Source organism: Oncorhynchus kisutch, linkage group LG20 (genome assembly GCF_002021735.2).
Source record: "Oncorhynchus kisutch isolate 150728-3 linkage group LG20, Okis_V2, whole genome shotgun sequence".
Taxonomy (NCBI): Eukaryota; Metazoa; Chordata; class Actinopteri; order Salmoniformes; family Salmonidae; genus Oncorhynchus; species Oncorhynchus kisutch.
This window is the reverse complement of record NC_034193.2, coordinates 23,266,839-23,292,802: the sequence shown is the minus strand read 5'-3', so window position 1 is coordinate 23,292,802 and position 25,964 is coordinate 23,266,839. Positions and strand designations below refer to the sequence as shown.

General features: G+C 42.7%; 2 protein-coding genes across 7 annotated transcripts in view; one reads left to right on the top strand and one right to left on the bottom strand.

Annotated features, from left to right (window-relative positions):
• Positions 1-11,027: 11,027 nt before the first annotated feature.
• tbc1d24 (TBC1 domain family, member 24) lies at positions 11,028-25,621 on the bottom strand. Of its 6 annotated transcripts, none has more exons than XM_020453733.2 (9): positions 25,499-25,591; positions 24,336-24,455; positions 22,011-23,124; positions 20,800-20,805; positions 20,167-20,325; positions 17,237-17,300; positions 16,785-16,880; positions 13,685-13,952; positions 11,028-13,407 (listed from the first exon to the last, which is right to left on the bottom strand). In XM_020453733.2, exons 3-9 carry the CDS (start codon positions 23,003-23,005, stop codon positions 13,244-13,246), a joined length of 1,752 nt encoding a protein of 583 aa, XP_020309322.1. In that variant the 5' UTR covers positions 23,006-23,124; positions 24,336-24,455; positions 25,499-25,591; the 3' UTR covers positions 11,028-13,243. The 6 variants fall into 6 exon arrangements, with proteins under 6 accessions (XP_020309322.1, XP_031655298.1, XP_020309321.1 ...); XM_031799438.1 differs by having other exon boundaries at positions 24,336-24,445; positions 25,499-25,590; XM_020453732.2 differs by lacking the exon at positions 24,336-24,455 and having other exon boundaries at positions 25,499-25,621.
• The window catches only part of LOC109865497 (alpha-1,6-mannosylglycoprotein 6-beta-N-acetylglucosaminyltransferase B), a 44,318-nt gene continuing 43,151 nt past the window's right edge, over positions 24,798-25,964 (top strand). Inside the window, exon 1 of the mRNA XM_020453731.2 lies at positions 24,798-24,960. The gene's annotated coding sequence lies outside the window, so the exon portion shown is untranslated. The remainder of the gene's footprint in view (positions 24,961-25,964) is intronic.

Genomic DNA, 25,964 nt, shown 5'->3' with positions numbered 1-25,964 from the left:
GTAGTATCCACCTGGGTGATGCTTTGGCAACTATAAGAGCCTAAGACCACCATTAGTAATCATTAAACAGTGTCTTATGAGGCAAATCTCTGTCATCCCCTCACACAGTCCACATCCTTACAGAAACAGGGGAAGGTGGAATTTAAAAAAAACAGTGCTGTGTTGATCCGTTGTGAATGTTGGGTTAGTGTGAGAATGCAACCCAAAATATATCCCTCATACAATCCAATAATGCCACTGGGGGCAGTAAAAATCACTCACATTTCATAAAAGAGATATTTAAGACGAAACATCCCTTCGTTCAAATCTATGAGATTTCATCCTTTCAGGATGTGGTTTATTGTATTCACGCAACTGAGAGTAACAGTAGAACATTTGTATCTGCACAGTACATTTGAGTACAGTCTAAGTATAGTACAGTAGCCTTACCTTTGCTTTTCTATTTATTTCTATTTAGTAGCACCATATGGGCTAATCAAGGACTCTGGTTATACCAAATAGACCAGTTATCAGAACTCATATTACTGATAAAACAAAACAGCAAAAGCACAGTTAGTGATGCAATTTATTATTGACAAAAGGCATCCATGGAAAACGGAAACACGCCTGTAACACTGTCTCTCATTGTGAGCCAAAACAAATATCTGACAGACCCCTTGGTTAGGACGTTAATCCCTCATCCACTCCTCGTCTAGTGGAGGGGGCTGGGCAGCAGCCATGGAGACAGACACAGTGTAGTGTTAAACACTTAAGCATCTTATCTATCTTACTGGTTGGTTGAGGCTGGAAAGCGTGAATTTCAGGATCCGCACCGTCCAACACCCAAAGGAGGGGCTAAAAATAGGAGTGCATGTGCGATTAGTAGGGTGAGAATCCTGAATGAACAGCATGGCCTTGCCAAGAAGGGGAAGTCAATGCCACTTAGGGAAAGACTTACTTAAACTCTACTACATACTGTCTGTCTGCCTGTCTGTCTGTCTGTCTGACTGTCTTTCCCCTCTGGATGTTTAAAAAGAACTGCACCCATTGAAAACAAATGGATTGTGATGCATTTTGTATGGGGTGACGGTTTGAATTGTGTTAAACCGGAAAGCTTTTAAAATGTGACATTTTATGTTGTATTCTTCAGCAGTGGCCTCTTCTCTCTTTTTAAAAATATAAAACCTTGACAATTGTCAATACCCACTTGATTTTATATTTGTGAATCCATCCTAATAATATTTACATTTTGGATTAAGTACTAATTGTATCATAGGCATAGCCTAGACTCACAGGCTATTGAACAGTGAGTATTGATGTAATTTTAGTTCAAATGTATAACTGTTCCATCTTACTCATTTTCACCACATGTAATTTTCCAGACATAAAGGGCATTGTCATGACAGTCCACACGAGACAGATTCAAAATAGATGTAATACACTGTCAGTGAGTCCTATGACTAACTTCTAGCATCAGCTGATATTGCACCAATTAGGGCCAGAACAAAATGTACTGGGAGGAAATTCATTGAACACCCTCCCCCCCACATAGAATTAGCTAAAACTAAAAAATAATGTTTATGACCACAAATAACAATAACTTTAGCAACCCTGTGTTTCTAAACGTGGATATTGGCTTTGCCTCTTTAGCATGCTTTTGTGGCACAGACCATGCCACGCAGGGCTACGGGTTGAGCATTCGCCGACCACCACAGACGAGCTCACTCTCCCTGGCTGTTTCATTGCACTACATTCAGAGTCGGCTGCAGACAATGATCAGCTAGGGGGAAATCAGATTTTCAACATTTTGATTCCATATTTTTAAATATATAAAATATATGCAACAAATTTTCCACCAACAGGTTTCTGTGCCAGTAAATCACACAACCAACGAACAAAGCATACTGACTTCGGGGACTTCAATATCATGGTTTGTGTTACCAACACAACGATAAATAGACTATGTCAATCTTGGCAAACAGAAAATAAATCCCTCCCTACCGCCTGCTCGTCAAACATCTCATTCCAAAATGAGAATCGTCTACAATGTCATTGTATGCTGTAGCTTTAAGATTTCCCTTCACTGGAACTAAGGGGCCTAGGCCGAACCATGAAAAACAGCCCCAGACCATTATTCCTCCTCCACCAAACTTTACAGTTGGAACTATGCATTGGGGCAGGTAGCGTTCTCCTGGCATCCACCAAACCCAGAATCGTCCGTCGGACTGCCAGATGGTGAAGCATATGATTCATCACTCCAGACTATTTGTTTCCACTGTACCAGTGTCCAATGGCAGGCAAGCATTACACCACTCCAGCCAATGAGTTTGGAACTCGGTAGTGAGTGTTGCAACAGGACAGACCATTTTTAATCGCAACATGCTTCAGCACTCGTTGGTCCCGTTCTGTGATCTGGTGTGGCCTACCACTTCGCGGCTGAGCTGTTGTTGCTCCTAGACGTTTCCATGAGCAAAAACAGCACTTACAGTTGACCGGGGCAGCTCTAGCAGTGACTTTCAAAGTGGCACTGCATCCTATGACGATGCCACTTTGAAAGTCACCGTACGGGCCATTTTACAGCCAATATTTATCTATGGAAATTGCATAGTTGTGTGCTCGATTTTGTACACCTGTCAGCAATGGGTGTGGCTGAAATAGCTGAATCCACAAAATAGAAGGGGTGTCCACGTATTTTTTCTCATGTAGTGTATTTCCATTGTGGTCCCTATTTTCTTTACATAGATACATATACCATTACATACACTTGAAGTCGTAAGTAAACATACACTTAGGTTGGAGTCATTAAAACTCGTTTTTCAACCACTCCACCAATTTCTTGTTAACAAACTATAGTTTTGGCATGTCGGTTAGGACATCTACTTTGTGCATGACCCAAGTAATTTTTCCAACAATTGTTAACAGACAGATTATTTCACTTATGATTCACTGTATCACAATTCCAGTGGGTCAGAAGTTTACATACATGAACTTTACTGTGCCTTTAAACAGCTTGGAAAATTCCAGAAAATTATGTCATGGCTTTAGAAGCTTCTGTTAGGCTAATTGACATCATTTGAGTCAATTGAGGTGTACCTGTGGATGTATTTCAAGGCATACCTTCAAACTCAGTGCCTCTTTGCTTGACATCATGGGAAAATCTAAAGAAATTAGCCAAGACCTCAGAAAAATTCTGAGTCTGGTTCATCCTTGGGAGCAATTTCCAAACGTCTGAATGTACCACATTCATCTGTACAAACAATAGTACACAAGTATAAACACCATGGGACTATGTAGCCCTCATAATGCTCAGTAAGGAGACTCGTTCTGTCTCCTAGAGATGAGCGTACTTTGGTGCGAAAAGTGCAAATCAATCCCAGAACAACAGCAAAGGACATAGTGAAGATGCTGGAGGAAACGGGTACAAAAGTATCTATATCCACAGTAAAATAAGTCCTATATCAACACAACCTGAAAGGCCGCTCAGCAAGGAAGAAGCCACTGCTCCAAAACCGCCATAAAAAAGCCAGAATACTGTTTGCAAATGCACATGGGGACAAAGATCGTACTTTTTGGAGAAATGTTCTCTGGTCTGATGAAACAAAAATAGAACTGTTTGGCCATAATGACAATCATTATGTTTGGAGCAAAAAGGGGGAGGCTTGCAGGCCAAAGAACACCATCCCAACCGTGAAGCACGGGGTGGCAGCATCATGGGGTGGCAGCATCATGTTGTGGGGGTGCTTTGCTGTAGGAGGGACTGGTGCACTTCACCAAATAGATGACATCATGAGGTAGGAAAATGATGTGGATATATTGAAGCAACATCTCAAGACCTCAGTCAGGAAGTTAAAGCTTGGTCGCAAATTAGTCTTCCAAATGGCCAATGACCCCAAGCATACTTCAAAAGTTGTGGAAAAATGGCTTAAGGACAACCAAGTCAAGGTATTGGAGTGACCATCACAAAGCCCTGACCTCAATCCCGTAGAAAATGTGTGCGCAGAACTGAAAAAGCGTGTGCGAGCAAGGAGGCCTACAAACCTGACTCAGTTACACCAGCTTTGTCAGGAGGAATGGGCCAAAATTACCTGACACATTTGACCCAAGTTAAACAATTTAAAGGCAATGCTACCAAATGCTGAAATAAATCATTCTCTCTACTATTATTCTGACATTTCACCTTCTTAAAATAAAGTGGTGATCTTAACTGACCTAAGACAGGGAATTTTTACTAGGATTAAATGTCAGAAATTGTGAAAAAATTTGTTTAAATGTATTTGGCTAAGGTGTATGTAAACCTCCGACTTCAACACTAGATACAGACACATTACAGAGATAGACAACAAAATACTCAACCTCCAGATGAGTATGAGGGGGGAGTTTAAGTACAATTCTTACAAGCTAGTTTGGCTGGTAGGTTATTCTTTAGATGTTTGGGGCTGCGGGTGAACCATGATGTGCAGGCATAATCAAAGTGACACTGGACTAGTGCTCTTGCCAGAGTCTTTAGGGTGTCAATAGCTAGGGTTCTATCCAATTGGTGAGAGATTTTCATGTGAATATTCTAAAATCTTCATAAAAACAATATGCCATTTCAGTTTCCATTTGGACAATTTGGTGCCGAGCAACATGACGGAAGACATTCATTTACCGGACATTTGAGATATTTAACGGACATCCATATGCATTCAGATCCAACGTGACAGCCAGCGCCCATCAATAAACAAGAGATGTTGGCCAAATAAGCCACATTGCTGTGGCCTTAAAAACATCCTAAAATGAATTGCACGTCTTTTTTTGGCTACTTTTCTTAAAGAGTAATTGTCCACCTCATGGTTTAGCTGTTAGAGATTTGAGCACTATCTGTATCAGGGCATTGCATGCAAAGGCCTATTGGCTATGGTGTCCACTGTCTGATGTTAATATTTGAATATATACAGTACCAGTCAAAAGTTTGGACACACCTACTCAGTCAAGGGTTTTTCTTAATAAAAATAATAAAAAATCTACATTGTAGAATAATAGTGAATACATCAAAACTATGAAATAACCTATATGGAATCATGAAGTTACCCAAAAAAAGAGTTAAACAAACCTAAATACATTTTAGATTTTAGATTCTTCAAAGTAGTCACCCTTTGCCTTGATGACAGCTGACGGAAACCGCTAAGTGGTCGAGGAGAGTGTCAAATAGTTAGTAGGCGAACTGAGAAGTGTCCTTAGGTCCTCGATAGCCTTCTCCCACCGAGGAAGTACAAGAGTACCCACCCAGAGAGGTAGAATCCAATAGCTGTCCTTTTCTCAATTGGTTTGCTCAATACCTGCTTCCTCTCTCCTCTGTCTTTTCTCGCCTCCTTTTGAAAAGGGTAAAAGGTCATCAAGGAGAGGCGTTAGATCTTTAAAGCATACTCAACTTTCGAAGTTTCACATACTTATAAAACGTTCTATTTTTACATACCCAAAAGGCCTACTCTTTAGAACGCATGTATGGGTATTCAGTTCCAGACCAAATAGACAAGGCACCTGCACTGCCTCACCAGGAAAAACTTTAGATACCCCTGTTTTTCTACAGCCAAAAGATTACAATAGCCACAAGGTTGTTGATAAACCAAAGCAATCATACAATACCACAGTATGAGTCATTATACCCAGAAAACCTAGCGGTAAGGGAAATGGTGGTATTAGTTTTTCCGCCATTCATTTTTCCCATAGGTGATTTTAGAAATAGCTGTTTTTTCGTGCAGGCTTACCCTGGCGTGATGTTTTGATAACCGTGTAAATCTCTCTAGGACAAGATTAATGTTATCAATACGGTGCATTCGGAAAGTATTCAGACCCCTTCCCTTTTTTCCATATTTTGTTGTTACAGCCCTATTCTAAAATGGATTAAATACATTTTTTCCCCTCATCAATCTACACACAAAATTTTTAAATGTATAAAAAACAAGAAACAGAAATAGCTTATTTACATAGTATTACGACCCTTTGCTTTGAGAGTCGAATTTGATCGCAGGTGCATCCTGTTTCCATTGATTAACCTTGAGATGTTTCTACAACTTGATTGGAGTCCACCTGTGGTCAATTCAATTGATTGGAAATGATTTGGAAAGGCACACACCTGTCTAAAAAAGGTCCCACAGTTGACGGAAACTTAAATCCGTTTTACCAAATTTCTATCAGCATGTTAAATTTGCAACCACAGGAAAAATAACTCTGGACCATCTATACTCCACACACAGAGACGCATACAAATCTATCCCTTGCCCTCCATTTGGCAAATCTGACCATAATTCTATCTACCTGATTCCTGCTTACAAGCAAGAATTAAAGCAGGAACACCAGTGACTAAATCAATAAAAAAGTGGTCAGAGGATGCAGATGCTAAGCTACGGGACTGTTTTGCTAGCACAGACTGGAATATTTTCCGGGATTCCTCCGATGGCATTGAGGAGTACACCACATCAGTCATTGGCTTCATCAATAAGTGCATCGATGACGTCGTCCCAACAGTGACCGTACGTACATACCCCAACCAGAAGCCATGGATTACAGGCAGCATCCACATTGAGCTAAAGGTTAGAGCTACCGCTTTCAAGGAGTGGGACTCAAACCCGGAAGCTTATAAGAAATCCCGCTATGCCCTCCGATGAACCATCAAACAGGCAAAGCATCAATACAGGACTAAGATCGAATCGTACTACACCGGCTCTGAAGCTCGTCGGATGTGGCAGGGCTTGCAAACCATCACAGACTACAAAGGGAAGCACAGCCAAGAGCTGCCCAGTGACACGAGCTAAACTACTTCTGTGCTCGCTTCGAGGCAATTAACACTGAAACATGCATGAGAGCACCAGCTGTTCCAGAAGGCTGCATGATCACGCTCTCCACAGACTTTTAAACAGAACAACATTCACAAGGCCGCAGGGCCAGTCTGTACTACCAAAATGTTTTAAGCAGACCACCATAGTGTCTGTGCCCAAGAACACTAAGGTAACCTGCCTAAATGACTACAGGCCCGCAGCACTCACGTCTGTAGTTATGAAGTGCTTTGAAAGGCTGGTCATGGTTCGCACCAACACCATCATCCCAGAAACCCTAGACCCACTCCAATTTGCATACCGCCCCAATAGATCCACAGACGATGCAATCTCTATTGCACTCCACACTGCCCTTTCCCACCTGAACAAAAGGAACACCTATGTGAGAATGCTATTCATTGACTACAGCTCAGCGTTCAACACCATAGCGCCCTCAAAGCTCATCAATAAGCTAAGGACCCTGGGACTAAACACCTCCCTCTGCAACAGGTTCCTGGACTTCCTGACGGGCTGCCCCCAGGTGGTAAGAGTAGGTAACAACACATCCGCCACGTTAATCCTCAACACAGGGGCCCCTCAGGGGTGCGTGCTCAGTCCCCTCCTGTACTCCCTGTTCACTCATGACTGCACGGCTAGACACAACTCCAACACCATCATTACATTTGCCGATGACACAACAATGGTAGGCCTGATCACCGACAACGACGAGACAGCCTATAGGGAGGAGGTCAGAGACCTGGCCATGTGGTGCCGGGACAACAACCTCTCTCTCAACGTGATCAAGACAAAGGAGATGATTGTGGACTACAGGAAAAAGAGGACCAGCACACCCCCATTATCATCGACGGTGCTGCAGTGGAGCAGGTTGAGAGCTTAAAGTTCCTTGGTGTCCACATGACCAACAAACTAACATGGTCCAAGCACACCAAGACAGTCGTGCACGACAAAACCTATTCCCCCTCAGGAGACTGAAAAGATTTGGCATGGGTCCTCAGATCCTCAAAAGGTTCTACAGCTGCACCATCGAGAGCATCGTGGCTGGTTGCATCACTGCCTAGTATGGCAACTGCTCGGCCTCCGACCGCAAGGCAGGGCCAAGCTTCCTGCCATCCATGACCTCTATACCAGGTGGTGTCAGAGGAAGGCCATAAAAATGGTCAAAGACTCCAGTCACCCTAGTCATAGACTGTTCTCTCTGCTAGTGCACGGCAAGCGGTACCGGAACACAGCGGCATCCATCATTCTTAAATGAAAGAAGTTTGGAACCACCAAGACTCTTCCTAGAGCTGGCCGCCTGGCAAAACTAAGCAATAGGGGGAGAAGGGCCTTGGTTAGGGAGGTGACCAAAAACCTGATGGTCACTCTGACAGAGCTCCGGAGTTCCACTGTGGAGATGGGAGAACCTTCTAGAAGGACAAGCTTGTAGCGTAATACCCAAGAAGACTCTAGGCTGTAATTGCTGCCAAAGGTGCTTCAACAAAGTACTGAAAAAAAGGTCTGAATACATATGTAAATGTGATATTTCAGTTTTTTATTTTTAATACATTTCCGAAATTTTCTAAAAAAAACGTTTTTGCTTTGTCATTATGAGGTATTGTGTGTACATTGACGAGGGGTCTGAATACTTTCCGAATGCACTGTATGTAATCCTGTTCACACTGGCGTTTTGCAAGCTCATTTTTTTCATCTACATTTTAACCAAGTGTATTGCTCAGCCTGTTAATATCAACAATAATATCCATCTGTTTGGGAGAATCTGTTTGGAGCTAGCATTTTATAAGTGATGGCAAGACCATTTATTTATTTATTTAATCATTACCCATTTGCTAATAGCAGAAAGTGCAGAATTGAGATCGATCTCACTGATAAGATCTTTAGACTGTAAACAGAAATATTTATTATTTGAAAGAAAATAGTTACATTTCCAGTATGGTTTAAAAAAGCTCTTATCATTAACCCCAAAGAAAGAAGGATGGAACAATGGTCTGTCAGCGGAGCTGAGGAAATATCACATTCACTGACAAGATTCAGAGGATTGGAAGATACCAAGCAATAATCAATTAGAGATTTGAATTGTCTCTACTAGTTGTAGAGTTAAACCAACACAAATGTTTTAAAGTTTTATTCTGAGATTGCCAAATATCATAACGTTTAAAGTTAGAGCAGAAAGTATTAAGTTAAAACAATAGGCTGATGCCTAGTTGGATATTTATCCACCCAGTCATCATGAGCAACATCATAATGACCACCAACAATAATGTTTTCTGTTGAACATTTGTTTTTAAACTCAGTTAAGACTTTGCTAAAATATGTTAGAAGAAGACTGTTTCTTGACTGTATGTTATAATCATTCATATTTAGAGGGGCTAATGGTTGCCTGGCTAACCTTACTCCTTGCTCCGGCTAAACGCTACGCAATGGGCGCATTCGAGCAGATCCCTTTTGTCAAGATGTTGACCAACGTTGGTCACCGCCTTTCAAATTGTGTTGTATTATGGGTATAAAAATGATCCAACTTGTGACTACGTAACTGCATGAACTTTACAACAACCCTCTGATCAAAGGTCATAAACTTTCGCTTGCAGTCGACTGAAATTTTCTGCAGTTGCTCCTCGCCAACTGCATCTTGAATTCGGAACAAAGGCATTGGGGGAGGCAACCTTCTGTTTTTTTGTGGAGGTTTTTTGGGCTCCAGATTGGCACAGCTGTCTAAGGCACTGTATTTCAGTGCTAGAGCTGTCACTACAGACCCTGGTTCGATTCTAGGCTGTATCACAACCGGCCATGATTGGGAGTCCTATAGGGTGGCGCACAATTGGCCCAGCGTCTTCCGGGTTAGGGTTTGGTCAGGGTAGGCAATTATTGTAAATAAGAATTTGTTCTTAACTGACTTGCCTAGTTAAATACATTTAAAAAAAGATACTACATGCTCATAAATGGTTGAGGTCGCCACTGGTTATTATCACTGTATGTTTACTGTTTTGGGTGGATGACTATTTAGATCTTAACTACATCTTCATCCTTCCAATCTGATTACATAGACCTACATGTGATCCACATTTCTAACATATATAAATGAAATATCCTACTTCGAATCAAATCAAATCAAATCAAATGTATTTATATAGCCCTTCGTACATCAGCTGATATCTCAAAGTGCTGTACAGAAACCCAGCCTAAAACCCCAAACAGCAAGCAATGCAGGTGTCTACTTGCGACAATATAGCTAATGTACACTGAACAAAAATATAAATGCAACATGGAAACATGGTCCCATGTTTTACGAGCTGAAATAAAACATCCCAGAAATGTTCCATACGCACAAAAAGCTTAATTCTCTCAAATGTTGTGCATTTCGTCTTTGCCAAGATAATTCATCCACCTGACAGGTGTGGCAAATTTAAGAAGATGATTAAACAGCATGATCATTACACATGTACACCTTGTGCTGGGGACAATAAAAGGCAATAAAAGGCCACTCTAAAATGTGTAGTTTTGTCACACAACACAATGCCACAGATGCCTCAAGTTTTGAAGGAGCGCGCAATTTGAATGCTGACTGCAGGAATGTCCAGAGCTGTTACCAGATCATTTAATGTTCATTTCTCTACCATAAGCCACCTCCAAAGTTGTTTTAGAGAATTTGGCAGTATGTCCAACCGGCCTCACAACCACAGACCACATGTGTATGGCGTTGTGTGGGCGAGCGGTTTGCTGATGTCAACATCCTATATCTGTTTTCACGTCGGTGTGTTTCATGTTCATGGTTTCTTTTATTTATTAAAACACTCACTCCCTGAACTTGCTTCCCGACTCGCAGCGCACTCGTTACAATCTAGATGTTACTGTAATGTTATAGCCTACAATTTGTCTGGTTTGTAATAATGTCAACAAACAAATTTGTTGATTGTCTATTAAGTGTGAATAAAATTGAATACATATTGTAGGCTACACTATTTTAGGGGCTTAATCTGTCCGGGAAATCGGCTCTCAATGATCAAGTACCCCAGGGAATCAACACCAAGTGCATATTGTTTACCCAGTAACTTATGTGAACTGATGTACAGTACATGTAGTCTGATACTTTTCTGTACAGTGAGTGTTGTCTATATGTGATTGAATCAAATTCTGTTCTTTACATGCTTACTGACAAAAGCAACAAATGTTGAGAATGAAAGAAATACACTACAGCCTGTAGTGACGCTAACATGCAATCAATTACCATACATTAAGAAGCTTTGTGGACTCCATTTAATGACATCTGTTACAATTCCATGTTGCACAATCACAAATAATGAGGAAGGTACAAGGGCATGAAGTAATGACAAACAGAGCAAATCCCATATGCTGCAAAAATACTGATATGTTTTCATTCTAGTAGCCTATGCACTCACTAGCAGGTAATATTTTGTGAAAAACCATCACAGAAATATAGAACAAGACTTGTGAAAGAGTTTGGGGCTGTTATCTAATTTCCTTATCAGGATATTCATTCCTTGGAACATGTTGATCACGTTCAGCTTTGTGTAGAAGTGGAATTTCACTGGCATCAATTTCATCGGCATAAAAGAAGGCAAACAACATGTCTGCCATTGTCGTATACCTTCCGTTGACTCTATTCGCCTTCTGCCTTACCACGCAAACTCGCCCAGTGTGTCTGGATCTGAGTACCTCCCTGACCCTTCACCGAATGCGAATACATTCGGGGCTGCCTGATTGGTCCAGAATCTGATGGGTTGAGCCAGAACACACTTGGGTAAAGCAGCGGTTTGAAAATTCACCATTGGCTGTGATATTCTTATTGGCTAGTGCTGATCCAGTCGCTGATGACTTTGTTTTGTACAACACCCCTCGTCACCACAAACATCTTCAATGATGGCAGTCTCAGACTAAAGCGTGTCGCGAACCACAGAGAAGCGGCAGAATAGAGCGCGAGTCGTCAGGCTAGGCTAATGGTTCGATTCTGGTACTGTGAAAGGCAACTGACACGTTTATGTGACAGGGTTCAAGACTACTACCCTCCTTTCACCCCGAAGTCATGGAGAAAGAACAGTTGAATGGGTAGGGGCACATGCGTGCAAAGCTAGCAAAAAAAACAAGAAAACTATGAAAGTGAAAAATAATGAACAATAAAACATGACAGACATATATTACTTGTTTCAAAGTGTATTACTTTCACATATTTGATACATCTGTATTTTTTTTTTATCGATACTTCACTGGAGGACTTCAACACAACAAAGATATTCAATGATATACAGTTGAGTCTCTGCCAAATAACTGACATTTTCTGCTCCTTTTTGGATGATAACGTTTCAGAGTTCAAGGAGAGGGACGGATAGAGAAAGACAGATGAATGCTGCATTACTTACACATAGTTTAACTGCAGGTTGTGAACCTAAATGGGAGGGACGTGGATATGGTCTTCGTCGCAACACTTTTACAGTATCAATAAAATAAAACAAACATTCAAAGAACGATATTTGCATTCCTTAAAAGGGGTCTTTTTTCTAATTTACTGCTGTGTACAGAAGCAAGAGTACATCTGGCGAGAATATGGTCTGCACAACAGCCAGACTGAAACTAGCCTGGTCCCAGATCTGTTTGTACCGTATAGCCAATTGTCATGTTTGCTACGACAATGAATAACCATAGGAGATGGTTCACAGTAAGATGGCACAATGAGATCTGGGACCAGGCTACACTGAAACGTCAAGTTTACACAAGTATCCACCAACAGAACCACAGTTAATCTGATATAGAGTTAATAACTCCCAGACATGTACAGTCAGAGGGAAAAGCACAACGGGGCTTGATGAAAGACAATGAAACCTGGCACGACTTAGGTCACGACTGCATTACTTGAACTCTGCTATTTTGATTGCAAAGACCCCACAATTCAACATTCTTCCCCAAATACACACTTCACTTTGTGCAACTCATTTTCATAGACCCCAGTTCTCTGACAGCTGGGTAGACGGCATATGTTCTTAGACTTACAGGCCTACTAACTACGATTTTGGCAGTTGGTTAAGCGCCTAACCAGATTGCACAAATGAATGAGTGGATATAAAGTGAATATAGAAATGAAACAAGTTACTTGAGTGTGGAAAACCATGGCATTTGATAAAAATGCCAGACAAAGCCTTTTTAAAACAACAGAGCTGCTTTTCGTCATTATAATCCCCCGAATGAGTCAACAAAAAGAGTAATACAACAATTAAACATCTGTAAAAAAAATTACCACAAATAAAAGATACTTTCAGAATACGATACTTGTTTTACATTAATAATTACAAATATTTCACATTTATGTATAGAATTCAAAGGATAAATTAATTTACTGGATGGAAAGGGGTTTGTTCTGATATTGCAGGTACCTTCATCAGGCCTTTGGTGGGGTTTGTGTGTGTGTGTGTGTGTGTGTCTCTCTAACGGTGTGTTTGTGTCTATCTATCTGAGGCCATGGCGTCCTGGAAGCCCCACACCTCTAGCAGGGCCACCTGGAAGCTCTCGGTGGAGCAGAGCGGCGGGTTGTCGAAGGTGGTGCAGCGGGCTGTGCGCCCGTGGTTCAGTTCGCCGTCGATGTACAGCGCGTTGCCCTCTCCTCCCCCTGGCAGGAGACAGAACAGCAGGAGTTAAGACAGAAAAATGAGCTGAATCTAGGCGAGTGCACTGGATCTGAGAGATGAATAAAACATTTAAAAAGACGCTGAGGGAGAAGAGAGGCACAGGCAAGGGCCACAGGGATCCTCAGTTCCTAGATGTTAGTTTAAATGTAACATTGTCAGGTCGACATCAGTCATTGATGAGGACAATCTACTCACTCTGGACAGTCTGTTTGATTAAGAACAAGAGACGCTGGTTAAGAAGGACTGATTTCCACTCACCCACTATGATGGAGTCAACGTTGCCGGCCATGAACATGGAGGTGTTTCTGGAGTTGAGGTTGAAGTGTCGGGCCGAGAGGAAGGGTGACAGGCGGTTGGAGGGGTCAGCGGCCGGCCTCTCCACGGGGAGGCTGTTGTCATCAGAGCTCTGCCTGTCGGTGGCAGCCTCGTCCTCAGCAGGGTCCTCACTGCTCTGGGCCTTGATGGAGGAAGCCAGCTCCGGGTGGCGGATCACCACCCACTCATACCTCTCCATCTCCGGCTTCAGCTATATGGACAAACAGAGAGTAACAATCATTGATCACGTTTGAGTGTTTATTTTCATATATTTACACACACTTGAGGGGTTTACCTTGAATCATCCAGACACAAACTGGATACTGAGACGGTCATATTTGGTGTTTTTTTTCTCCCCGTGCATGCCTAATAGATCTCGACCCCCATCTTACAGTGTGTTGTTCCGTGTTCCTGTCCCGTGTGGCTCAGTTTGTAGAACATGGCGCTTGCAACGCCAGGGTTGTTGGTTCAATTCCCACGGGGGACCAGTACGAAAAAGAACAGAGTCTGCTAAATAACTAACATTTTTAATGTATGTGGTGTCAAGTAAGGATCAAGTGCTACTGTACCGTTCGGCTCCAGTTACAGGAGTTTCCGATGAGCATGTGTACGTGTGTGTTTCTGCCTGTGCAGGGCGGTATTCACAGGCAGACGGTCAGAGCACATAGCTGTGCATCATCCTCACCACAACACTTTAATAATTAAACGGAAAAGGAGTTTGAAAGAAGGCCATTTCTAGATCCAGATACACTCAGCAAAACCTCTCTAAAAAGGTACAAAACCTTTTGTTAAATTATCAGCTATACCACTCAAGAAGAAATACTGCGTTTTGGACGTGACATGCTTTTCTGTTCAGAGTGGGTGGAGGCCAGACTGGTGACAAGGAGGCTTAGAATTGTGACAGTGGATGAAGAAACTATTTGTAAATGGCACCCCCTGGTGTCCACTCTTAGTCACAAATTGCTATCTCGGAGGCAAAATTATATATGGGACGCACCCAAAAGAATCCACATAACATTCTAATTCCCAACAAGGTTATTAAAGTTGTGATTTTCTATTAGTTTTTTAAATTTTAAATTAGTTTAGGATTTTCATTTGAAATTCAGTTTAGTTTCAATTAGTTTTCAGACTTGATTTGGTAGATGTCATTCAAACATTTCTATTTCATATGATATAATATTCACTTTTAGTGTTTGGGACAGAAAGTAGCCTTATGCATTGGAGGCTAGGAGCCATTTATGTGTTGTAGGCCTATAGCGGCAGGTAGCCTAGTGGTTAGAGCATTGGGCCAGTAACTGAAAGGTTGCTGGATAGAATCCCAGAGCTGACAAGGTAAAAATCTGTCATTCTGCCCCTGAACGAGGCAGTTCACCCGCCGGTAGGCCGGCATTGTAAATAAGAATTTGCTCTTAACCGACTTGTCTAGTTAAATAAAGGTAAAAAATATATAAAAATATCAGAGGTACTCAAGTAGTATTTGAGATGATCCGGTCACACAAATGTCCTAGGTGGCAAACCCCAGACACCCTTCTTGATGGCAGAGAGAAAAATTAGCAGTTTTGAAGCTCATTTTCTGCCATTCTACACATTATGCCATTGAGCAAAGAGAAAATTACATTTTAAAGCTTATGTCCTGCAATTCTACAAAATGTCCACGACTTGGGTGTTCATATGATACCAGGTGTCTATAAAGAAGCTGATCGTGGACTACAGGAAACGCAGGGCCGAGCACGCCCCCATTCACATCGATGGTGCTGTAGCAGAGACTGCCGTGTCCACATCACTAACGACCTATCATGGTCCAAACACAGTCGCGAAGAGGACATGACAACACCACTTCCCCCTCAGAAGGCTGAAAAGATTTGGCATGGGCCCACATATCCTCATTAAGTTATACAGCTGCACCGTTGAAAGCATCCCCGCCTGGTATGGCAACTGCTCGGCATCCGACCGCAAGACGCTGCAGAGGGTAGTGCGTACGGCCCAGCACATCTACTGGGGCCAAGCTTCCTGCTATACCAGGCGGTGTCAGAGGAAGGCCCTAAAAATGGTCAAATACTCCAGCCACTCTTTTCTCTCTGCTCCTGCACGTCAAGCAGTATCGGAGCTCCAAGTCTGGGACCATAAGGCTCCTGAACAGATTCTACCCCAAAGCCATAAAACTGCTGAACAGTTCATTAAATGGCTCCCTGGACTTTCTTCTTTGATCAATCAATCAATCAATCAATCACCTAACCAAATCTACACATTACCTAAATCGTCCCAACTACCTCGTACTGCCGTACACTCACTCCCGTATAGCCTTGTTATAGCCTGTATAGCCTTGTTATTGTTATTTTAGTGTGCTATTTTATTGCATTACCATTTTATCTATTTGTTCATTTTCTTACTTTTAACTGCATTGTTGGGAAAGGGCTTATGAGTAAGCATTTCACAAGTCTAAACTTGTTGTATTTGGTGCATGTGGTACACATTTTTTCATTTGAGTCTAATCCTGACCGAATTCCACATTTCTTGTCTTTATCCTGACATTCTTTGTGGGTGCTGTTCAGATGAACTTTGAGGTTGGTTGGGTTTTTCCATATTTAAAAAAAACTAAAATAAATTCTCCTGAATTTTGTGATATCCAATTGGTAGTTACAGCTTTGTCCCATCGCTGCAACTCCAGTACGGACTCAGGAGAGGCAAAGGTCGAGAGCCATGCGTCCTCCGAAACACGACCCGCCAAGCCGCACTGCTGCTTGACACACTGCTCGTTTAACCCTGAAGCCAGTCTGGGACCGAACCAGGGTTTGTAGTAACGCCCCTAGCACTGCGATGCAGTGCCTTCGACCGTTGCGTCCTTTCCAAAAATGTACTCAAAATCATCCCATACGGAGCTTTGCCTTTTGCGTCCGAACACTGCTGGTGTTGGGTTTGCTGCCGCCATTGTTCACGCTCAGTTTCCTAAATAGTTTTTCCAATTGTAGTTTTTGCTTTAGTGTGTTTTAGTTTGCTCCTCAAAAATAAATTGGATGAGAAAAATTAAGTAAACACAACTCACCCTAAAGACAAAACATTCTCCAGTCCCAAAGAAGCTGAGTTTGTTCCCGCCTCGCTTGCGCTCCTCCCAATCGGTTGAGAGAAAGGCTCCACATACCTGGACAGACAATACAGGGCATGGTGAGAGGGTGTATTACAGTAGAATCAAAGGGAGAAGTGGGATAGGAAATAGAAGGATGGGACAATGTCAAAAGGCGAAGAAGGACTACTTTTTTTATTTAGTCACTCAAATTTCGGAATTATAAAAAGTAGATACTGCATATGTATTCATAGATGTCATTAAATGATAGGTCTTTACCATATCAATATGATTGAAAAACCTTCAGTGTCATAATAATGTGAGCTCGAGAGTTACTTGTCTATTGCCGTGGTTGTCATTATACTGTTACACAAGGGTGGTAATGCACACACAATGTATAAGTGTGTGTGTGTGTGTGTGTGTAAGGTCGTTACATCAGCTTCGCAGGTCCGGATGAGTAGCAGAGTGGGCTCATACCCTTCAACATGAGCGTAAAACCTGGGACAAAAGGAATGGACAACCTCTATTACACATCACTTAACACAATCTGGCCATGTATGCAGGTGTGAAATGAACCAGAAGAAAAACACACACACATAAGCTTCCCTTTAACAATCATAATGCATCTTAAAGATGAGAAGCAAAAAGGAAGGGGGCACTTTTAACTGACAACAACATTACATTTAGCCTACAGTGCGATACAAGGTCAGATTACATTCAGTCTTGGTTTTATGAACATACTGCAGTTTCTTTTTGGTCAATGATTTCTATGTAGCATAATTCAGAAAGTGAATCCATTCCTATTGAAAAAAACAAATGTGTGAATTTAAGTCAGAGATCAGCCTTTTTCACTAGCTGAATGAAAGCATGAAAGTCTTTATGGCCCCTAGTGATATACTTTGGATAGCTCTGATACTCACCTGTGTCTCAGCTGATGAGCAGTAAACCAATACAGGTGGGTAAATATTAACTAAACCTACAGTATTGATCCCTGGGGAAAAAGTGTCAGGCTACGGTTTGCATTCTATAAACAAGATTCTGTTTCTGTGTGAGCTATGAATATGACCCTGAACTAAGTCTTCTGTTTGGCCTGAGGGTGATGGATTTAGTACCCGAGGCTGTACAAGGGCAAGGGAATATTGAACAAGGGCCATTGCTGATTCATCACTAAACAAACGTTATATTCTAGTTCTATTGCTGTTGAACAAAAAGACATAAATGGGTGACCTTACTGTCCAAGTCATTCCCTTACCCCTCCTTTAAAGAGGCAATCTGCAGTTCAAACAATAACAAAGTGACAGACCCGCCACTGTTTTGGTAAATAGTTGAGGGATGGGGCTGGAGAAATGTAACCGGTCTCAAATGAATAGACAGATTTTATTTTTTTTGGCTGACCATCCATGATATCAAAATGTATAGATTTAAGCATTTTTTAGGATATGAAGTGTTTGTGTACAATTACATTTATAAACAATGGAGTAAAACAAGCTTTTATTTTGGGGACTGGTAGGGTAAGAGTTGATTGAACTAAGCTCATGAGGCATTTCTAAGTTATATTCATATTCATATTCATATATATATACTACCATTCAAAAGTTTGGGGTCACTTAGATATTTCCTTGTTTTTTGAAGAAAAGCACATTTTTTGTCTATTAAAAATAACATCAAATTGATCAGAAATACAGTGTAGAAATTGTTAATGTTGTAAATTACTATTATATCTGAAAACGGCAGATTTTGAATGGAATATCTACATAGGTACAGAGGCCCATTATCAGCAACAATCACTCCTGTGTTCCAAAGGCACGTTGTATCAGTTAATCCAAGTTTATCATTTTAAAAAGGCTAATTGATCATTAGAAAATCATTTTGCAATTATGTTAGCACAGCTGAAAACTGTTGTTGGATTAAAGCAGCAATAAAACTGGCCTTCTTTAGACTAGTTGAGTATCTGGAGCATCAATATTTGTGAGTTCGATTACAGGCTCAAAATGGCCAGAAACAAAGACCTTTCTTCTGAAACTCGTCAGTCTATTCTTGTTCTGAGAAATGAAGGCTATTCCATGCGAGAAATTGCCAAGAAACTGAAGATCTCATACAACACTGTGTACTACTCCCTTCACAGAACAGTGCAAACTGTCTCTAACTAGAATAGAAAGAAGAGTGGGAGGCTCCAGAGCACAACTATGCAAGAGGACAAGTACATTAGAGTGTCTAGTTTGAGAAACAGACACGTCACAAGTCCTCAACTGGCTGCGTCAATAAATAGTACCCGCAAAACACCAGTCTCAACGTCAACAGTGAAAGGCGACTCCAGGATGCTGGCCTTCTAGGCAGAGTTTCAAAGAAAAAGCCATATCTTAGACTGGCCAATAAAAAGAAAAGTTTAAGATGGGCAAAAGAACAGACACTGGACAGAGGAACTCTGCCTAGAAGGCCAACATCCCGTTGTCACCTCTTCACTGTTGACGTTGAGACTTGTGAGGCGTCTGTCAATTTGATGTTATTTTAATGGACAACATTTTTTGCTTTTCTTTCAAAAACAAGCACATTTCTAAGTGACCCCAACTTTTAAACGGTAGTGTGTAGATACACATTTAAAAGTAAAGAAATTGACGTACCAATCGCAAATTGCCCCTTTGTGGTAAAGTAGGCATGGTAGCCAAGACTGTGGCGAAATGTAGAGTAACCTTTATGGTAAATTGGGCCCAGTGCAGGGTAAAGTGTACCATTGAGGATAAAAAAGTGGGCAGAATATCAGTTTCTCGGGGTACATTACAGCATACCGACGATATTATAGCATATCTGCGACATAATCATGTCTGCAATATTAATCGCATATCAGCGATAATGTTGCATATATGCGGTGATATAACATCTCGATGACATGAAAATGTCGCTATAACCCAAGCTTAGTTGTCTCTCTAAGGTTAGGTTGGTGTGGAACCTGAGACAAAGGATAAAGTGGGTACAGGAAATTGTAGAGCGCAGGGGTACCAACCTTATTTTCCCCCATGGGCCACATTCGGTCTCCACTGAGGTCCAAAGGACAGCACTGAAACTTGATTATAATTAGCCAAAAATAGCCTAGTAAATGGAATTGTCAATGCTCCCTGACTGTCTAGCTTTTGTTTCGGTGACTGTTAGCAATCTGGACAGAGTGTAGAGACTGTATAAAAATGTAGGTCCATTCTCATTTCCACCCACTTCTAATTTGGTTTTAGGTATTTCAATATAGACGGAGACCGTTTCCTCGCAGAAAACACATGCGGCCCACATCGGAATCGTTATGTTTGACACCCCTGGTCTAGTGGTTTGCCTAGGCTGCAGTGGGTGGCTAAAGTGAGACTGGTAAAGTGGGTACCGGTTGAGGCTGCAGCCGTGGGTGGACGTGGTGAAGAGAAGCTGTGGTTCGCACAGGGCGAAGCGCTCGGGGATCCACGACCAAATGTCCCTCATCTCCTTGGCGCTGACCACCTCCGAGGAGAAGGTGTCCGGGTTCAGAGCCAGCTGCACGTTGCGCCTGTAGCCATGGTAACCGGGCAGGAAGGAGATGACTACTTTGTCAGTAACACACAAACTCCTGATCGGTCAGTCAAAGTCTTTGTACAGCATGTAGGGCCATGAGGTTGTGGTAATGGAAGGTTAATAGAGTATTTTCTGAGCCTGCCTGGATATGTCATGGTTGTTGTTGTAGTTAATGTACAACTCCTGACCTCAAGAGTCACAGCGTGAGTCAGTCTGGGACTTTATTTAGGCCTATTCAATTGAGTGTTAACGAGAAGCAAAAACCAGCACACTGTTTCTTGGTTTTGCCTATGGTAGTGTGTTCTATGTCCAAATCGTGTTTTCCTGGTCACTTATAGTTAAAATATAGTTTACAGAGAATGTAGACACGGTTTCTAATACAATTTATCACTAATGAGGGAGATCAGCTCAAGTATTAACAGGTGAAGAGAGAGAGCTGAGAGAGAGAGAGAGAGAGAGAAACACCTACCTCAGACTAACAGAGCCAAGTGCAAATGGGAGAATGGATGAGCAGTAGACACATGGACACAGGAGTCAAGGTGAAAACAGAAGACGACGGTGGATGGAAAATGGACAGCAAAAAAAAGGGGGGAAAACTATGAACAGAATGGTGAGAAAAGAGCCACACAGACAGCCACAACAGGAAAAAGTGTGAGTGAACTAAAAACAGAAAATTTGTTAACTATCCAAATGCTTTTATAGCGGCAGGTGTCCAAATGATTTTAGCGGCAGGTCGTACCGGCTTTATAAAGCCAGGAACAACAGACACTTTTCACTGGTGGTTTTGCCTAGATGGGATGCCGAAAATGTTACTTTTTGTAGCAGGATAGGACAACATACGGTTAGGAGAATTAGGTTAAGGTTAGGAAAATGGTTAGAGTTAGCTAAAATGCATAATGTCACATCCCTTCTAAACAAGACCCTTACTGGTGGCTAAAGTTGTCATGCACATTTTATACATGTTTTTTTTGTTGAGTGCATGCCTCTCATTTGTAGCGTACCATTCTGAATTGTTTCATGGCTTTTGAACTTAGAACCATGTCTTTAAAAAAATTAAACTTTTCTCCCCAATGTCGTGGTAGTTACAGTCTTGTCTCATTGCTGCAACTCCCATACGGACTCGGGAGAGGCGAAGGTCGAGAGCCGTGCGTCCTCCGAAACACGACCCCGCCAAGCCGCACTGCTTCTTGACACAATGCCCGCTTAACCCGGAAGCCAGCCACACCAATGTGTCGGAGGAAACACCGTACACCTGGCGACCATGTCAACGTGCATTGTGCCCAGGGCGCCACAGGAGTCGCTAGAGCGCGATGGGACAATGACATCCCTGCTGGCCAAACCCTCTGCTAACCCGGACGACACTGGGCCAATTGTGCGCCGCCCCATGGGTCTTCCGGTCGCGGCCGGCTGCCTGGACTCGAACCAGGATCTCTAGTGACACAGCTAGCACTCCAATGCAGTGCCTTAGACCACTGCGCCACTCGGGAGGCCTACGTAGAACCTTGTCTAATGCTATGTTTATTTACACGCTGCCATTAGCTAAAGCGCTAGCATAGCATTAGCAGAGGTATTAGTGTCCACTGCCTCATTGATATCCATTCATTTCTCTAGAAGTAAATTATCTCTCCAATTTCAATTACACCCAATAGAGCTCATGCTATGTCTCTAGCCCTCACTCACCTCTTCTGTTTGACGGTGATACCCTTCTGCTGCAGCGACTTCTCATTGGCGAGCTGCAGGAGGGTAATCTCTTTGCGACTGAACAGGCGGATGGAGAAGGCCTTCTCCAGCAGCTTGTCCGGGGTGATGCTGGAGCCGATGGCTTTGACAAAGGCCTGGATCTCCGCCTTGACCTCTGCGGAGTCCTGTTTCTGGCCCTCTGATGGCTGAGCTCCAGCTCCAGCCCCGGCTTTCTGTTTGCGATAGAACTTGAGCAGGGCCAGGGCCACGCGATACAACACCTTGTATCCTTCCACCAGGAAGACGTCTAGTACCCGGGCCACGTGGCTGAAGGGCAGGTCGCCCAGCACCCAGCGCTGCCAGCCCGAGTACACTTCCACCACGTCCTGCGCTGTGGCCACGATCAACTTGTGGGCGGCCGGGCAGTACTTGTTGGCCAGGTCGCCGAAGGTCATGCAGCTGGATTCGTAGGCCAGGAAGGTCTGGTCCACCAAGCGTCGGCCTGGCTCATTGCATGCCAGCAGGCGGCTGATGTTCTCGAAGCACTGCGCCTCGTCGGCACTGAAGTGCAGCAGGAGGGCCGTTATGGCGGGCAGCGCCGGGCAGTGCGAGATGTCTGGGAACTGGCCAGCCAGACAGGAGATGACCCGGTGGACGGTGGTCACTGCGTCTGCTTTGAGGCAGTAGTGCGGAACAGCGCTGCCGTCCACAAAGTCCGGCAGTGGGATGACGGACGAGGCTTTTTTACCTGTGCTGTCCCCCATGAGGTCACGATAGACCTCAGCATCGGGGGTGACGGTGCGACAGGGGATGGCCTTGATGAGTTGCTGGTAAACCTGGGCACGAAGCTTGTGGTTCTTGGCCCAGTGGCCCTGCCTGGCCAGCTTCTTGAGCTCCAATGGGTCCTTGACATCCAGTTTGGAGGGGCCACTGCTGTTGGCCAGGTCCCCCATCTGGGTCCAGTCCACAAAGCAGCCATAGTCCTCCTCAGCCATGGCTGCAGTATCTTCTGGACTGCGGCTGAGGGGTCTTGAGTATAGCTTAGCCTAACTAGCCTTCTGTCCTCTTCACAACAAATAAGTCCAGGGTGTCTCTCAACCACCCATGATGTTTACTACAGAGAGGGGAAAAGAATGAGAACATTGTTACAAACATATGGGTTTGCTTGACAAAGTAAAGGGAATCTTGTATAAGCTAGCCTGTATGTGAGCGATTGCAGAATAAGACCTTTGATGTAGGCTAAAAATATGCAACCTACACTGGCTATATAGGTTAAGGTTGCCCTGACCGGCTGAGACTGGTTTTGACTAGGTACTATACAGCTACGACCAGAAGTTACTTTTTCATAGCAGGTTAGGAGAATTAATGTAGCAGGTTAAGATAAGGTTAGAAATAGGGTTAGGTCAAATGCTCTCCTGCTGCAAAAACTGACTTCTGGTCATAGATGTACTACATCTAGTCACAACCATCTAGTCTAAACAGCCATGTCTCAGGGCAAAGGTTGAGTGAGCAATTAAGGGCAAATGATGGTAAATATGTCTATAGTTAGCAGCAAAGAAAAATGATGTTGCATAACAGAAACTGATAGAATTATTGAACTAAACAACACTATAATATGGGATCATCTTGGGTCACTGACTTCAAGCCAGAGAGAGGGCTGCAATCCCAGGTACAGAGATGGAGCTGAGTGATTCCCCCAGCTAAAACTAAATGACTTTAGTTAGCTGGCTATAGATGAACTATATTGAAGAACTGCATTATTATGCTAAATTAACTGTCTGTGTGTAGGATCAGCCAGCAAGGGACACTGATGATAACAGCTAATGTGATCAAGACAGCTAGCTATACTGAACAAAAATATTTAAATTTAACTACGTAAGTCAGTTAAGAACAAATGTTTATTTACAACGACAACCTACCCCGGCCAAACCCTCCCCTAACACGGACGACGCTGGGCCAACTGTGCTCCGCCCTATGGGACTCACGATCACGACCAGAAGTGATACAGCCGGGATCGAACCAGGGTCTGTAGTGACGCCTCTAGCACTGAGATGCAGTGCCTTACACCGCTGCGTCTCTTGGGAGCAACAATTTCAAAGATTTGACTGATTTACATTTTATTGAAGGAAATCAGTCAATTTAAAGAAATTCATTAGGCCCTAATCTATGGATTCCACATGACTGGGAATACAGATATGCATATGTTGGTCACAGATACTTTAAAAGAAATGGCCTCAGGATCTAGGCACGGTATTTCTGTGCATTCAAATTGCCATAGATAAATGCAATTATGTTTGTTGTTTTGTAGCTTATGCCTGCCCATACCATAACCCCACCGGCATCATGGGACAGTCCGTTCACAATGTTGACATCAGCAAACTGCTTGCCCACAGGACGCCATACACGTGGTCTGCAGTTGAGGCCTGTTGGACCTACTGCAAAATTCTCAAAAAAACAAAAAATGTTGGAGGCAGTTTATAGTAGAGAAATTTACATTAAATGATCTGGCAAAAACTCTGGTGGACACACCTGCAGTCAGCATGCCAATTGCACCCTCCCTCAATATTTGAGACATCTGTGGCATTGTGTTGTGTGACAAAACTGCACATTTTAAAGTGTCCTTTTATTGTCCCCAGCACAAGGTGCATCTGTTTAATGATCATGCTGTTTAATCAGTTTCTTGATATGCCACACCTGTCAGGTGGCTGGATTATCTTGGCAAAGGAGAAATGTTCATTAACAGGGGATGTAAACAAATGTGCCCAAAAAATGTAGAGAAAGCAGCTTTTTGTGCGTATGAAAAAGGTATATGATTTTATTTCACCTCATGAAACCAACACTTTACGTTTCTATTTTTGTTCAGCGTAGTTAGCCAACACTGACTGAGATAATTCATTTGACAGGCGACAAGGTGCCGACACCACAACTCTGCATAGCTATATGGGGCTGGGTAAGAAATGCATTCATATTGCTGGAATAAAACGGACTAAATTTAGTTGGTCAGCTCGCTAGAACCCCCGAACGCCGTGAAAACTGATAGTTAGTGGTAACCCTGGCAAAGGTGACAGGTAGCGCTAGCTAGAAATGCGGACAGAGCGCACGCTAACAAAGCGGTTTCCTTCCATTCACGTTAGCAATTGACATTGGTCCATTGTCTGATCAGTGTTATCACCAGGTCAATGCATAGCATAACATTAGCTAGAATAGCTAGCTAGTTATCACGTCAAAATAGTTTGCGACGACCATAAAGCATTTTCTTCAGATGCAGGGCGATAGTCAGCCAGCTAGCACCTAGCTAACTAGCGACAAGATAGCGAGACAAATTATCTTCCTCACTGTCAACATTGGTTGTTGTTGAACTTGCATTGCGAGCGGGCTAACTAATATTATCACGATGCATAAGGGCAAGAGGACTGCGCATGTGTTAATAACTGCTAAAGAAACGACAAGACATGAAAAATACCTGTCAAGATATGAAATTACCCTACCTGGTTTGGTCAGATGTCTTGAGATGTTAGAGCTGCAGTCATATTTGTCAGTTTCGGACATGCGCAGTATCCCTACTCCTCTAACCGCTACTAGCAGGAGCCATATGGCGGAGTGTAGAATGCAATTCATATCGGATTTGTTATGCCATTTTTTTTTTGTCTTTACGCTTTGTTCGATATATGAAATTGCACTGGCATCTGCTTTAAATGATGGGGGAAACCTTATAGCTATATACAAGTCAAGAAATCATTCAAACAAATAATGTAGCAGGATAAAACAACCATTAGCCTACTATTAAAATCTAATGACCAAACATTAGAGTGCAAAGAACTTGAGAAGATTTTGAAAAACAAGATGCGCCACTGCTGTTTTAGGCAACATCTGAGTTACTGTGAGTGAGCCAGTTGGGAGTGGTGGAATAGAGGCAATATCATCTGATTCATCAAGCTTTGTTTACAGGCCTGG

Excerpts from the sequence above, each read along its gene's own strand:
- tbc1d24 (XM_020453732.2), bottom strand. The coding sequence starts at position 23,005 with ATGGCTGAGGAGGACTATGGCTGCTTTGTGGACTGGACCCAGATGGGG. Across the intron at positions 16,881-17,236 it reads TCCGGACCTGCGAAGCTGAT|GTATGTGGAGCCTTTCTCTC; the intron begins GTAACGACCTTA and ends TTGTCTGTCCAG. Across the intron at positions 13,953-16,784 it reads GAGAATGTTTTGTCTTTAGG|CTGAAGCCGGAGATGGAGAG; the intron begins GTGAGTTGTGTT and ends TTGTCCATATAG.